At 31.8% G+C, this 14,257-nt stretch overlaps 1 protein-coding gene across 1 annotated transcript; it reads left to right on the top strand.

Moving 5' to 3' along the window:
* The first annotated feature begins 6,940 nt into the window (after positions 1–6,940).
* On the top strand, positions 6,941–11,621 carry LOC106765092 (isocitrate dehydrogenase [NADP]). The gene is made up of 16 exons (XM_014649590.2): positions 6,941–7,096; positions 8,376–8,419; positions 8,525–8,634; positions 8,962–8,999; positions 9,119–9,196; positions 9,341–9,394; positions 9,478–9,579; positions 9,724–9,815; positions 9,919–10,022; positions 10,116–10,184; positions 10,268–10,383; positions 10,482–10,516; positions 10,673–10,815; positions 10,923–11,045; positions 11,134–11,228; positions 11,352–11,621. Exons 1-15 carry the CDS (start codon positions 7,048–7,050, stop codon positions 11,213–11,215), a joined length of 1,239 nt encoding a protein of 412 aa, XP_014505076.1. The 5' UTR covers positions 6,941–7,047; the 3' UTR covers positions 11,216–11,228; positions 11,352–11,621.
* Positions 11,622–14,257: the final 2,636 nt, after the last annotated feature.

The following is a 14,257-nucleotide window of genomic DNA, read 5'->3' as shown; positions in this document are numbered from 1 at the left end:
ATATATATATATATATATATATATATATGCTTATTTAATGTGGGAATGAGACAAGTTTAATAGTATACTAAATTCTATCAATTGTCATTCTGATGGTAGTTGCTTATAATTGAATAAATTAATTAAATCTAGATCGCATATTGATAAACATAATTTTTAAATCATAATTCAAAATAAATTAAAAGAGTAACTAAAAATTTTGCAAAGTGTGATATATTATAAATTTTACAAAAATATTAAAAAAAATTGTCATAATTTTACTTAAAAATGATAAAAATGGACAATTCTTTTGGCCACCCAAACATCTCATTCGTACCCGTCTGTTATCATTCTTAATAAACTTCAAATCTCTCCCACCGTGGACTGCATAACTTCTAACAGCATCCATAAACTCATTTTTATCCCTAAATTTTGTTCCCACTTCCCGCTTGTATTCAGATATACTCTTTTGCATAACAAAGGTCCCAAAATGGACCATAACTTTGTCGTTCGTGACCACTATCCTCACTTCCACTTTCATCTGGACTGGCCAAAAACTCTGACTCCCACTCATCATCAGACAACCCTCTATCATATGGGTTCTTCTGGCTATGTGCAATATCAACTGAATCCTCACTTCCACTTTCTTCATTTTCACTAACTTCCACTAATACAGCCCCTTCTATATTGTCCCTAAGTACTTTATCAACATTAACATCAACATCCACTAATCCTTCATCCCCTTCTCCTTCATCAACATCCCCTGCATCATTAGACACACTTGAAGTAAAATCTTCAACGTGTACTTCTTCCTCCACATGCACCTCCACATGCACCTGTTGATCATCCATGTCCTCCTCCTCCAACTCTACTTCCTCCTCCTCCTCCTACCTCTGGACGTCATCATTTCTCTTATGCACCTCCCCTTCATCATTCAACCCCAAGTGTACTTCCTCCTCTTCCTCATTATGGACGTCATCATTCAAGCCCTCCCTACCTACATGGGTATCTTCTGTACTATCTATAGTTCCTTGACAGAGGAAAAGAACTTGGTCTTGTTGTTGTTCACTTGGTTCTATTTCAACCAACTCTGGGTCATCATCCACACCGTGAACCACATACATCTTAACTTCCCCTAACTTCTTGGCAATGCCTACCATGTTCATTACACTCCTATCATCATCCAATTTAATTGGAATATTATCAATGCAATAAAATATGTCAGTCACTTTAATATACCCCAATTCTTTAACAACATCTACTGCTTCGAAATAAATCCATTTGTCAGGGCCCACACTCCAATATGTCTTTTCCCCACCAACATATTCAATAGGATATTGACGTACTAGGGTCCCACCATGGTGGACCACCACATTAAACCTCTCCTTAGACATCCCAAACGCAAGCCTACAAAATAAACTTTATGGGTATGTGACCACTATATAAACACTAAAAGTAATTGTTAACATGTGACCACTATATGAAAGTAAAAAATCCAACAATATGAACCAGTTATAATACGTTACACAACAATGCCTTATATAAATTTCAAAAATTGTTACAAAATTTGTAACTTTTCCAAAATCTAACACTCAAACGAACATTTTCCAGGTTTTACAGTCTTTAACAAAAAACCTATATATCTAATTGCTACAAAGCAGGGATTACGAACGCAAACCTGATTTTGCAAATCTGATTTCCCAAAGATGATTGCTTCCGATTAGAACAGGACGTTACTGGTGTGGAATCCCAAAGTTGTTCTTCTAAATATCGAAAGTTTCACAAGTTTCCCTCCCAAATACTTAACTTTAATTTATTCCCAAAATAACAACCCTAATCAGAAATACAATTTAAAAAATCCTAATTCCAACTGAAAAGGACTCCAAGTCAGCAAAAAAATGAACCTCACAATGCAGTTGCACATCTGAACAGCTCGCCGTTTTCAATTTAGACGGAGTTAGTAAAAATGACTTAATTGAACACGAAATACGTTCTTTGGGACTAAATTGAACACAAAATATAGATGAGGACCATTTCAAATTTTCCCAACCAAAACTGGGACCAAAAAGAACTTTTAACCTATATATATATATATATATATATATATATATATATATATATATATATATATATATATATTAAAACAGAAGAGATGTTAATTACAAAAAAATAAAATAAGTTACCACCTAAAAGCTAGCTAACTAATTAGACAAAGTAACTTACAGCAAACCGAGAGTTCTTATTTCATTTTTATCAGGATCATTATGCCAGATCATTTTCAATCAATTATTCCAAATTTTTACGAGTTTTCTTTTCACAAATTATTGTTTTCAAACTAATCAACTCCAGTTCAGTTTCTTGTGAGATATAGTTGTTTTTATTTTAAATTGAAAAAGTAACATTAAAATAAATAAATTATGTAAATAATTATATATTAAAGTTTAATTTAATTATATAAAATCTAATGAATAAAATAAAAAATATATAAAAATACAAACATATATACACATTAACACGTATTGTCACACCCCATTAATTCTCCACTTTAGTGGAAGACAGGTGTCACGCCTCTCTAGATTCCCTAGGATAGTGGGGGACAAACTGTCACCTTCAATAAATTCCTCACCCATCATGAACCGTGTGGCAACAGGGAGAGTGATAGTTTTCAGAGAGTGGAAGACATGTGGCAGGCAGGGAATGTACCAATCGTTCTTTTTGGTGGTCGTATTTAATGTGAAATTTTAAGAACTGATGCCACTTTTCTGCATGCACCCTTCGTCTTCAACCTCTAGAAACACCATTTTCTCCTCCTTCTCTCTAAAACTCTTAAACGTCTCTCTAAATTTCCTCACCTTTCTTCTCCTCCGATCATCAAACCCCTTTCAGATTAAATATTCCCAGTGACAAGGCCTTTCAATTGCACCGATCAGATTTTCATTTCGACCAACTTTGATTTTGGGAGCCATAGGAGTAGTTGTTGTACAAGAACTTAGAAGCCTAGCGGGATTATAAAGTAAGGGAAGCTTATCAGATTTAATTATGATTATTTTTTTATGAATTATTACATGATAGAATGACTATATGAATGATGATTGATGATTTTAATTGACTATGGAAGTATGATATGTTGTTTGAATGTATTGCATGTTTGATTATCTGGTATGAAATTATTCATAGGTCTGCTAAACTTGGTAAAATTTTGTAACTGTAACTGAGGGTCATTAGGATCGTTCGGTGATAACGTTTTGGCAAGTATACCAAATCGTTACATGTAATAAAGTGGATAAGTAAAGTATCGTTCTCCCAAGGGACTTGTGCAACACATGACAATTCTTCCTTTTATAACTCAATTAGACATTAAAATACACAAAACAATGCAAGAAACTATTTTTGGTATTTTATAAAACAGTTGGTGTGCCAAGAATTGGTCTTTGACTAACATTACAGTAACATCCTGGATAAAATACGTTCTCTGTTATAGCATTCACATAAGCTTATCTTGATTTAATTCCTTAAAGCAAGTTCTAAAATTATCTATTAAATTATTAATTCCTTAATTAATTCAACAGATAATTTTGCATTAAAATCAGATGTTTAGAATGACCAAAAGTACAAAAGGTATTCCTAGCGTAGTCACTTTTAGTTTCTTTTCTTACGTTTCTGGTTCTAAAAATACTTCCCAGTACAAAAGAACCTTTAAAAAGAATTATACTTCTATATAATCTAAAGCAAGTCAAGAAAAGAACAAGAACAGAGACATATATTGCACAGGAAATTTACATTAATGTATCCTCATACAACCAATTCCAATGAACAGAAAAACTAACCTCTCTTAGACATCTAAAACATACCCTTTACAGCAATTCCTTGCGGAAAGTGAAGTCTTGATGTCTTGAAGGGTCTCCTGATGGTCTTCTCCAATTCTCCATAGCGTTTTTCTATTTTTCGTGTCAGGAGATGGTTTCTTCTTGTCTGTCATATATTTTAAGAGTAGTTAATTATTTTAATTCGCTCAGCGCACAAGAGTGTATTCGCTGTGCGAATTAATTTTAATTCATGCACTCAACTGCTCTAATTCGCTAAGCGCACAATGGTGCGCTATGCGAATTTAAAAATTGAAACCTCCTTTTAACTGGTATAATTCGCTCAGCACACAAGTATTGGTGTGCTGTGCGAATTAATTTTCCTGCGATTTTTTCTTCTGCTCTGCGATAATTGGTTGACAACTTCCAATTTATACAACTTTTCCTGAACAATAATTTACGAAACAATCTACTTCCTATTACAACTTTTCACTGAGTAATAACATGAATAATTATAAAATTGAGATCATTTATAAGTGTAAAAATAAGTCTTTTTCACACTTATCATTCGGTTTTCCCCAAAGACGTTTGGTCTTGACTGAATCCTCTTCTGTGAGGAATCAGTTAATGACCGATCGGTCTTATAAGAGTTTATATAGATTCCCTTACTACTTTGTGTAGCCTAGCCATTACAAACAATTTAAGAAAGTTTACCTCTCAGCTTTAATATCTATATACATATCATTATCTGTTTAAAACGTTCGGTCATACACTGAACGTTCGGTTATTTAATGTACTCGGTGGTCATACATTGAGTGCTCGGTCTTGAAAGTGCTCGGTCATAGACTAACACTACGGTTGTGAAAGCTTGGTCATAGACTAGCATTTCAGTTATCTAAGTGCTCGGTCTTAGACTAACACCTAGTATTTGAAGTATTAAATTTTATATTAATACTATTTCTCTGAAAAAGTGTTCGGTCTTACACTGACACTTGATTTCTCAAAGAGTGTTCGGTCTTGTATTGACACTCGGTCTATTGAGGAGAACTCTTTTATTTTAAAAGCATTCGGCCTGAGTTGTATAGTATTCAATTTCACTAAAGTTTAACCAATTGTTGACCGTTCGGTCATTTCCATAAATTATCTATATTTTATAAGATTGGCTCGGTCTTAAATAGTATTTGGTTCCCTTCAGTGTTTGACCGCTCGGTCACTTCCTAAAGTATCTTTTTATATTCAGTTTTCTCCTCAGTCTTTGACTGTTCGGTCATTTCCTTAAAGTACTTTTTATATATTAAAGAATTATTTCTGGATAAGACTGTGTGTTATACTATGGATTTTGGATTATATGAAATGAGAGATGAAGAATATTATGATCATTTTAAGAGAATTCCAAGGAGGAATATCTTGTTATTGAAATTGAATGGTAAAGTATGAACATTGCTAAGTTAAGTTGTCGCTTATCCTGATATTCCGTGATTATTCTTTCTCATGTAGAGAAGGGTAACTCATGTGTGGGAATGACAGGAGGTCCTTTAGCCTCAGGCTATTTCTAAACCGAGGTAGCTCCATTGGACTAACCTTGGGTGGCGGTCTATTGAGTGTATCCCAGCCAAGTCCACCCAGGTGCACAAGTGTTGTAACTACATGGTTCAAACTGTCTGGACAGTGTCAGTAGTGGTCGGTTCTTATAATTATACGTTCGATTTTTAATTGTTGTACTCGTATGATGGTTATATGATTCAATTGTTATGTTTTTAATGTATGTTGAAATTGATTAATTAAATTACATAAGATTACCCTTATTTTCCTGTCATGTTTATGTTGTCGTTTGGTCATTGGTCGATCGGTTGTTCTCTTCACTGCAATGATCATCTAATGGATGTGAGCAGGGGGCGACTTCGAAGATTCCCTGGAGGAAGCTTTACAGACAGTTCAACCTGAAGACAGCGTAGGACCGTCTGGTCAATAGGTTTTTAGATATTTTATTTATCTATATTACCGTTCGGTTTATTTAGTCTTTTGCACAACCGTTCGGTATAGCTTTTGTATTAGATCGTTCGGTATTATTGTTGAACCTTGACCGTTCGGTATTATTGTTGAACCTTGACCGTTCGGTCTTTATGTGTATATTCCTTTACACTCTTTGTTCCGGTACAGTTTTACATTCTATATGAAATTTTATGTTTCTTTCTCTTTATTTGCTTATTTCTCCATTATTCTCTCTTATTGTTTTTAGTAACTCTTAAATATAATTATAGTTTTTAATCTATATTTGTTGGGATGTTACACATATTATATCCACTAATCTTATTATATTAAATAAAAAAAATACAAGTGCTATTTTATTATTAAGTAAAAGAAGAGACATTGTATGACACGAGACTATATTTCTATATAGTTGTTGTTTAACTTTTTATCAATAGAATTTAAATGAATGATCTATTATATTTCTCCAAATTTCTCTCTTTCCTTAATGTTTGTAAAAGTTCAAATGCCTAACAAAACGGGAAATAAGAGTATAATTAACTAAAATTATATTATCTTACACACATTTTTTTATCAAAAAGCTGACAGTGAGTGACGTATAAATATTTATTAATAACACAAGAAAAAAAAATCTTTTTACGTACAAATTTTTAAAAGAAATGACTGTCATTTTTGATAAATGTAAAATTTTCATATTTAATTATATTTATGACAAGACATAAAAAACTTTATTTAAACAAAAAAAAACGAAAAATTTGGATTGAAATAAAAGTTTAATACGTTAAGAAGTCCTCCATCACAGCTGTGTTCACTGAATTGGTGCAAAGAGGGGAAGGAGGGCAAAACAGTAAATGGCACACGTCACGAGGGCAATCAAAGCACGACCTTCGATTGGATATATTAATATAAGGAAGGGACCATTCTTGGACCAATAAACACATTTAACCTAAAAAATAAATAAAAAGCAATTAAATAATTTACAAAAATATATATTCATTTAATCTCTGGAAATTTTCTTTACAAAATTTTACTCAGAAAATAATTTTAGTTTATAAAAGATATTTTAGTTCTTGAAAGATATTTGTAAAAAAATGAAAAATCATATAAAATAATAAAAGCTCATAAGTAGGTGGGGCTGGGAAAACATTACTTATAGAGCGCACCGCAATAGCAGAAACTCATTTTCTTTTGCTCAACTCTTATCACTTAACATCATTCACTTCTCACCTACCTAACCTTCTTCTCTAGTTCTCTTCTCCAGATCAGAAACTCAGCGATGGCGTTCCAGAAGATCAGCGTCGCCAATCCCATCGTCGAGATGGACGGTCCGTTTCTTCAACTTCTTCTTCCGATCTGATCATTTCTCTTTCTTTTTCTTTCTTTCATTTCATCCATTTTTTTTCTCTCTGTGATTATTGCTTAAATATCTTTTCGCGTGGTGTGTCTTGTCGTGTCGATGTGCTCCCCGTGGTTGTCTTCAATTAGATATTTTGCTTGCGATAGGTGCTGTGGTCCACTACACTTCGTTTTCTCATTATTGGAAACATTACAACGTGATAGATATTTGTGTCTCTGTTGTGGTTCGAGGCTTGAAATTACATTTAGATAATTAATATTACTGTACAGTATCGTTTTATTGAATCGTCGTGTTTTCGTTATCGTTACAGCGGAGATTTGATCCGTTCTCTTTGTAAAATTGTTTATTGGTGGAGATCTGTTTTGTTTTTACTGGTTTTGACTTATTCTTTTAAAGTTATATTGTGGAAAATAAAAAAAATAGGTTTCATCGGTTGTTCTTCCAAGGAAGAACTTTATCAATGGACTCGCTGAAGTATTGAAAATTTGATTGGCTTTTTTGCGGAACTATATGGGATTAGATCCTTAGCCAGTTTGTCTTGTGTGTATGAGCTGGATTTATGAAGTTTTCTGGTCTGTATCGTAATCGAAAACGGTAATCACTGACAGTAGCCTGCGTTGGCATTAATTACGTTTGCATTATTGCTTGGAAGTCTATATCCACCTCCATTGATCGTTATTTTTGAAGGGAATTTGTTTATGATTCCCACATTTTTAAGCAGGGGAAATATGTGGACTTTTTAAAAATGAAGTTGTTGAATTGTTAGAACAGTGAATGAAATCGGAAGTAAGGTGCTAATTTTCAAGAGACATACGTATAAGTGTAATTAGTAACTAATTTAAGGGGATGTTGCTGCAACTATTTCATATAAAATACCCAAATTATGGAATACCGGAATATTGGCATTTTCAGTTTTACTCTTCGCCCTTAGTAGAAAGCTTGGGGCCTGATTGCTTTGATAAAACTGTTCTGTTTTGGTTCCTGTTTTCGAAAGTAAAACAGTAAAATAAATGTCTTTACTGTTTCTTTTCAAAACATTTGGAAACGGACAGTAAAATGAAAATATGGTGCCATTTTTGTTATTAAAAATGAAAAAAACTAACACAGAAAATATTTGGAAAAGTGACCAAGAATTCTCGATTTGTGTAGTACTAGTTTCCATGGTAATTGTGTTTATCTGTCGAGTCAATCTTTATCTGCTCCTTTGCCTTTGTCTTACATTTCTTTTTGTGGATAATGCATTGCAGGAGATGAAATGACTAGGGTTATCTGGAAATCAATCAAGGACAAGGTGATTTATCATCATATTGCTATTAATTCAAGCGTCAATTTTTTTTTTCTTCTTTCGAATAGTGTTCGTAATATTGATATTTTTCTATCATTTCTTATGGGATAGCTCATTTTGCCTTTCTTGGAGTTGGACATAAAGTATTATGACCTTGGTCTTCCATACCGTGATGAGACCGATGATAAAGTTACAATTGAAAGCGCAGAAGCTACTCTCAAGTATGTTATCTGTATACCTTGAACATCCCCCCACCGAAAGGGAAATTATAATTCTCTTTTTTTGTTTCTTCAATTACTATGTTTTTACACACGTGTGTTCTATGGTTCAGACAGTGTATTATAAGTGAACCAGACAAAATTTGTGTAGTTTGATTATATAGCCAATGATATGTAGGCCAATGATATGTAGACCAACAATATTTTAATTTTAATATTTTTTTCGTGTCATGTAATGTTAAATTTAGACTGGTTAAGTGCTTTTTATTCTTGTGTTCTTGCATATTTTTTACTTATCCATGTTCATCTAACGGTTGCACTGTTATGTAGATACAACGTAGCAATCAAATGCGCAACTATCACTCCAGGTTCGGTAGTCAAATCTTGACATATTCTTTTAATTTATGCCTTCGTTTGGTGTATGCCGGATAATAGTGTTCCCCTTGATAGTAGATGTTGAAGCTTATACTAGTGTTATACATGACAGATGAAGCTCGTGTGAAGGAGTTTGGCCTGAAGAATATGTGGAAGAGTCCAAATGGGACAATAAGGAACATTTTGAATGGTAATTCATCTTACTTCCATTAATTATATTTTTGTAAAAATGTTAAATACTAGTGAATTCATGTATTATGGGGCCTCATTGGTACTAATAAGTGGTAGATGGTAACAGTGTATACTTTTCTATTGGTTGTTCTGAAATTTTCAGGAACTGTCTTCAGAGAACCAATTCTTTGCAAAAACATTCCGCGCCTTGTTCCTGGTACTATTATGAAAAAAAATTATATTTAATTACTTCCTGATAAATGAAGGACTGTGTATATCTCAACATTACCACTTTACCAGGTTGGACAAAGCCAATATGCATCGGAAGACATGCATTTGGTGACCAATATCGGGCTACTGATACAGTAATTAAAGGAGCTGGAAAGCTGAAGCTGGTGTTTGGTATGCCTCTTACTTGATTTAGACAACTGTGCTTAGTTCTGAAGTTATCTTGTACTCATTCACGTTGTCCCATCTCAGGGACTTTTCATTATTACGTATTTTGGTTACTAAATATTATTTTTATGAATTCTTCTATACTTGTAGTTCCAGAAGGCCAAGGTGAGAAGACTGAATTAGAGGTTTTTGACTTTACTGGTGAGGGAGGCGTTTCATTGGCTATGTACAATACTGATGAGGTTGGTTCTGCAGTGTCTGATATCACTTTGATTGGATATATTTTAATGATTTGGGGTAGTTGTCGAACTTCTATCTAATTTTATTATTTGGCATGTGATGCAGTCAATTCGTTCTTTTGCCGAGGCTTCTATGGCAACTGCTTTAGAGAAAAAGTGGCCTCTTTATCTTAGCACCAAAAATACAATTCTTAAGAAATATGATGGAAGGTATACAATTCATTATGAACTTCTTATTTAATGATATTTAAAAACTTTTACTTTACTGATCCCTGTTTGATTATATTAATTTATTGTCTGCAGATTCAAGGACATATTTCAGGAAGTTTACGAGGCAAGCTGGAAATCAAAGTTTGAGGCTGCTGGTATATGGTGAGTAAATGAGTATTCTTGTATCGTGGAAAGAAAATGTTCATATTATACTATTATTTACTTTTATCTAATGAATTTCAAAGGTATGAACATCGGCTCATTGATGATATGGTGGCTTATGCACTTAAGAGTGAAGGAGGTTATGTATGGGCATGCAAAAACTATGATGGTGATGTGCAGAGTGATTTCTTAGCTCAAGGTTTGAATGATATGCTTATTAACTAGTTACTTTCTTTTTTCAACTTCATTTGCATGGATTTATTTTCTTTAACTAATACCTATTCACCCTGTATTTAGGTTTTGGATCATTGGGTTTGATGACATCTGTACTGGTAGGTTTGAAAACAATTTGTTTTGAATTATTTAATTAATCGAACCAGATCTTTTATTTGTTTATTAAAAAAAATCAAGTTTGATAAATTTCTTTGCAATACTAGAGTTCCTGGTGTATGACTTTTGATTCTTATTGCATGATGACATGGTTTCAGGTTTGCCCTGACGGAAAGACTATTGAAGCAGAAGCAGCCCATGGAACAGTTACCCGTCATTTTAGGGTTCATCAGAAAGGAGGCGAAACCAGCACAAATAGCATAGCATCCATCTTTGCCTGGACGAGAGGGCTAGCTCACAGGTATATTACTATCTAACTTGCATATTGGAGTGCAAAGCTTTATTCGTTGTATTTTAAAGTTAGAAACTATTAGATTATAATATTATGTGAACAAATTATGTTGACAGGGCAAAACTGGATGACAATGCTAAACTGTTGGATTTCACTGAAAAGCTAGAGGCAGCTTGCATTGGAGTTGTTGAGGCTGGAAAGATGACCAAGGATTTGGCACTTATTATTCATGGATCTAAGTACGTTAATTGTCGTTGACATTGGCAAGTAAATTTGCTTTTATACTTCACATGATTAATAGACTCACTGTTCAATTCTTGCAAGTAGGCTTTCAAGAGAGCACTATTTGAACACAGAGGAGTTCATCGATGCCGTGGCAGCTGAGCTTAGAAACAAGCTTTCTGCATAGGCTTGATTTAAAGGTAGAGTGTCTCTTGGATCCTTCCTTATTATAATTTCTTTAGAAGATATGTTGTAATTACAAATATGGGCTCAAATCTAAAGGTTATTTTGGTTTTTCTTTGATTTTGGTTTTGGATTATCAGACGGACGGAAAGAGACTAGGCCAACAAGGAGAAAACATGTGCCAGCCATTGTACTCTGAAGAAATAAGAGAAAGAAGAGAAGCACTGACACTTAGCCCCGCCCTTGTGCTTCATTGGTTGGTTGGGAATCCAAGGGTTGCTTTTCTTCTCTGTAATTGTTTGAACTGATTTGTCCTTTGTGATTTTGAATTCATCTCTTCCACTTTTCTAGTTATTATGGATTTTGCTGCTATTCTGATGATTTAATCTTGCATTTTGTCTTCTTCTGCATACACCGCGCACTCTGAAAGCATGGTAAACAACGACATTTTTAAATCTATAGTGGCTCACACCACAGCAAATAAATACATGACCAGCAAAGTGGCTCACCTTAATACTACAGCATGGCCATGAAAGTATCGAACTTGAAAAACCTTATTAATCTTTTTCTTATTTTGATGTTAATTTTGAAATTAAAAGATAAACAATTAAACTTGACAAATTAGTTATTTATCCGTTGTTATATTTTTCTAATTTCAACCACTTAGCATGTGTTATCCCATTCATATGCGCATGCTTTTGAATGTTTTTGTGGAGTTGATTCTGGATCAATGTGATTTTAAACTAGTGACCAGAAGTAAATGTGAAAGTAATTATAGTTTTGATAGTGAATGTTAGAAAATGGCATTTCATAAAAAGTATTTATAATTTGCTTTTAATGATCATACATAATTTTTATGTCTATTTTTTTTCTACTGAAATTAATTTCTGAAAAAAGTGAAAGTTAACTTTTAACAATTAATTTGCTTTTAATGATCACTCTACTTTTTTTAGTTTGATCAAGAATATCTTTAGATCAATCATCGTACATGAGATTTTATTGTGTTTAACCTCAATTTTTAATTGATACGTAACTATTGCATAAAATAGACACATAAGTTTTAAGAGAAATGATTCACATTTTTATTCCTGTTTTAATCACTAGTTTATTGAATGAATGTTGATCTCATAACACTACTTATATGTGTGAGTAGAATTGTCAATTCGTGAGTCAATTCAGTCCATTACAGATTTGGATTGGATTTAAAAAAATTAGTTTTTATGTGAGTTAATTTTTAATTTAGTTTACTTAAATTCAATTTATTATCTTATGAAATTTTAAAAATATTATTTAGATTATTAGACATGAATTGTATTATATAATTTTAATTATTATTTTAAATTGTCTTATTTAACATTATTTTGAAAATAAAATCTATTTAAATTTAAATTATAAAAGGTTAATTATAATTAAGTGAATTAACTCATTTAATTCTTTAACTTGTAATGAATCAAGTTTGATTCAAATTTTTTGGGCTTGCTGATTAAAAGCTCCGGGGGTTATGATTTAATTAACGAATAAACACTATCTAATTTCACCCATTATCTTCTGGGCTTTTTCTATCTACGTCACAATTTTTTTTCCTGCATTTTCAAATTTCACTTATGTTCATTATAATCCCTATATATTATATATATTTTATTAAATTATTAATAATACTATTAAAGTTAGATCTAATGACATAAATACTAAAAATTATAACTACGCTTCAAACATATTCATTTGAAAAAAATAATTCAACAAATAATCTAAATTAAGTAACTACTTTTCCTGAAAAATTTCAACAAATAATCTAATTTAAGTAACTACTCTTTTTTTTTTCATTTTAATTATTACTTCTACACAAAAAGTATAACCGACGATAAATGAATTTGTCTTCGTAATTGTTGTCTAAATTTATCTTAACTTTGATAAGATATAAATATGAGTAATATCTAATATCTTAAATTGGATATAACAATAATAATTACGTGTTCATCTCATTTCTATAGTTTCCGTCCTCATACTTCTCATCGTTTTTAAATAGGTTTATGTTTTGGTAAATTTCTATTTTCGTTCACAAATAATTCTTCTACATATTTAGTATCTCAATTAGATCTTTATTTTATAAAAATTGTAACAACTAGATCCTTATTTTTAAGTTGGACCCAACAACGTTAGTCTATGGTTCACGTGACACAATGGACCATGTTTTAATTGACGTGAGATCCTAAAACGAAATGACTTACTCCTCTGTGTCATGGATGATTGATAATATCTGATTCAACAGAAAGGAAAATGAGTGATGTTCTTGAGGTATTCTAGCTTAATTAATGTTCTAGTTTGCCACCCTTTCAAATAAGATATATTTTCACCACATATAAAAGAAATTTCTGTTATCTTCATAGCACTACAATTATGAGATGGTTTTAATTTTAATCCTGTTATCTTTGTTAATGCAACTGTGAATTTAATTTTAATATTTAACATATCATGTTAATTAAGATGGTTTTTTAATTCCAATATACCTTATTTTTTAAGCAAAATTTTAATACTAAAACAAGACCAGAAAATTCCTTTGCTTCTATAAAGCAAGTGTAGGATAATTCATGCTTTCCAGTTGTTACAATTGCTTTAAATGCACTTTATTCTGCATAATTATGATTTTGTTTTCAAATCCAAGTAACCTAAAATATGGGTCTTAACCAGAGATCATTTTCAGCCGGGTGAGATTATCTGTAAATTAAAAATTATTAATATTGGTGATAAAATCTTTAAAATAATAATATCAGTTATAATTATTCATTATATTAATTAAATGTTCAAATAAATATTCCATTAATAATAATAAATATTAATAACTTTATTGTTGTTAATTAAATGTAGTATATTTTTAAACAAATAATTTAGGGATTTAATTGACAATTTTTTTAAAAAAATTGGTTTATTGGGGATAAAAGTGTCCTAAGTTAACAAGTGTTCCTTTGAAAGAAAACTAGTTTTTTTCACAAGTTAATTAATTAGAAAAAATGTAAAAATATTTGGAAAGAGAAATATAATTTCCACA

This window comes from Vigna radiata, chromosome 6 (assembly GCF_000741045.1).
Source record: "Vigna radiata var. radiata cultivar VC1973A chromosome 6, Vradiata_ver6, whole genome shotgun sequence".
Lineage (NCBI taxonomy): Eukaryota > Viridiplantae > Streptophyta > Magnoliopsida > Fabales > Fabaceae > Vigna > Vigna radiata.
Note: the sequence above shows the minus strand (reverse complement) of the source record. Positions and strands in the feature narration are given on the sequence as shown.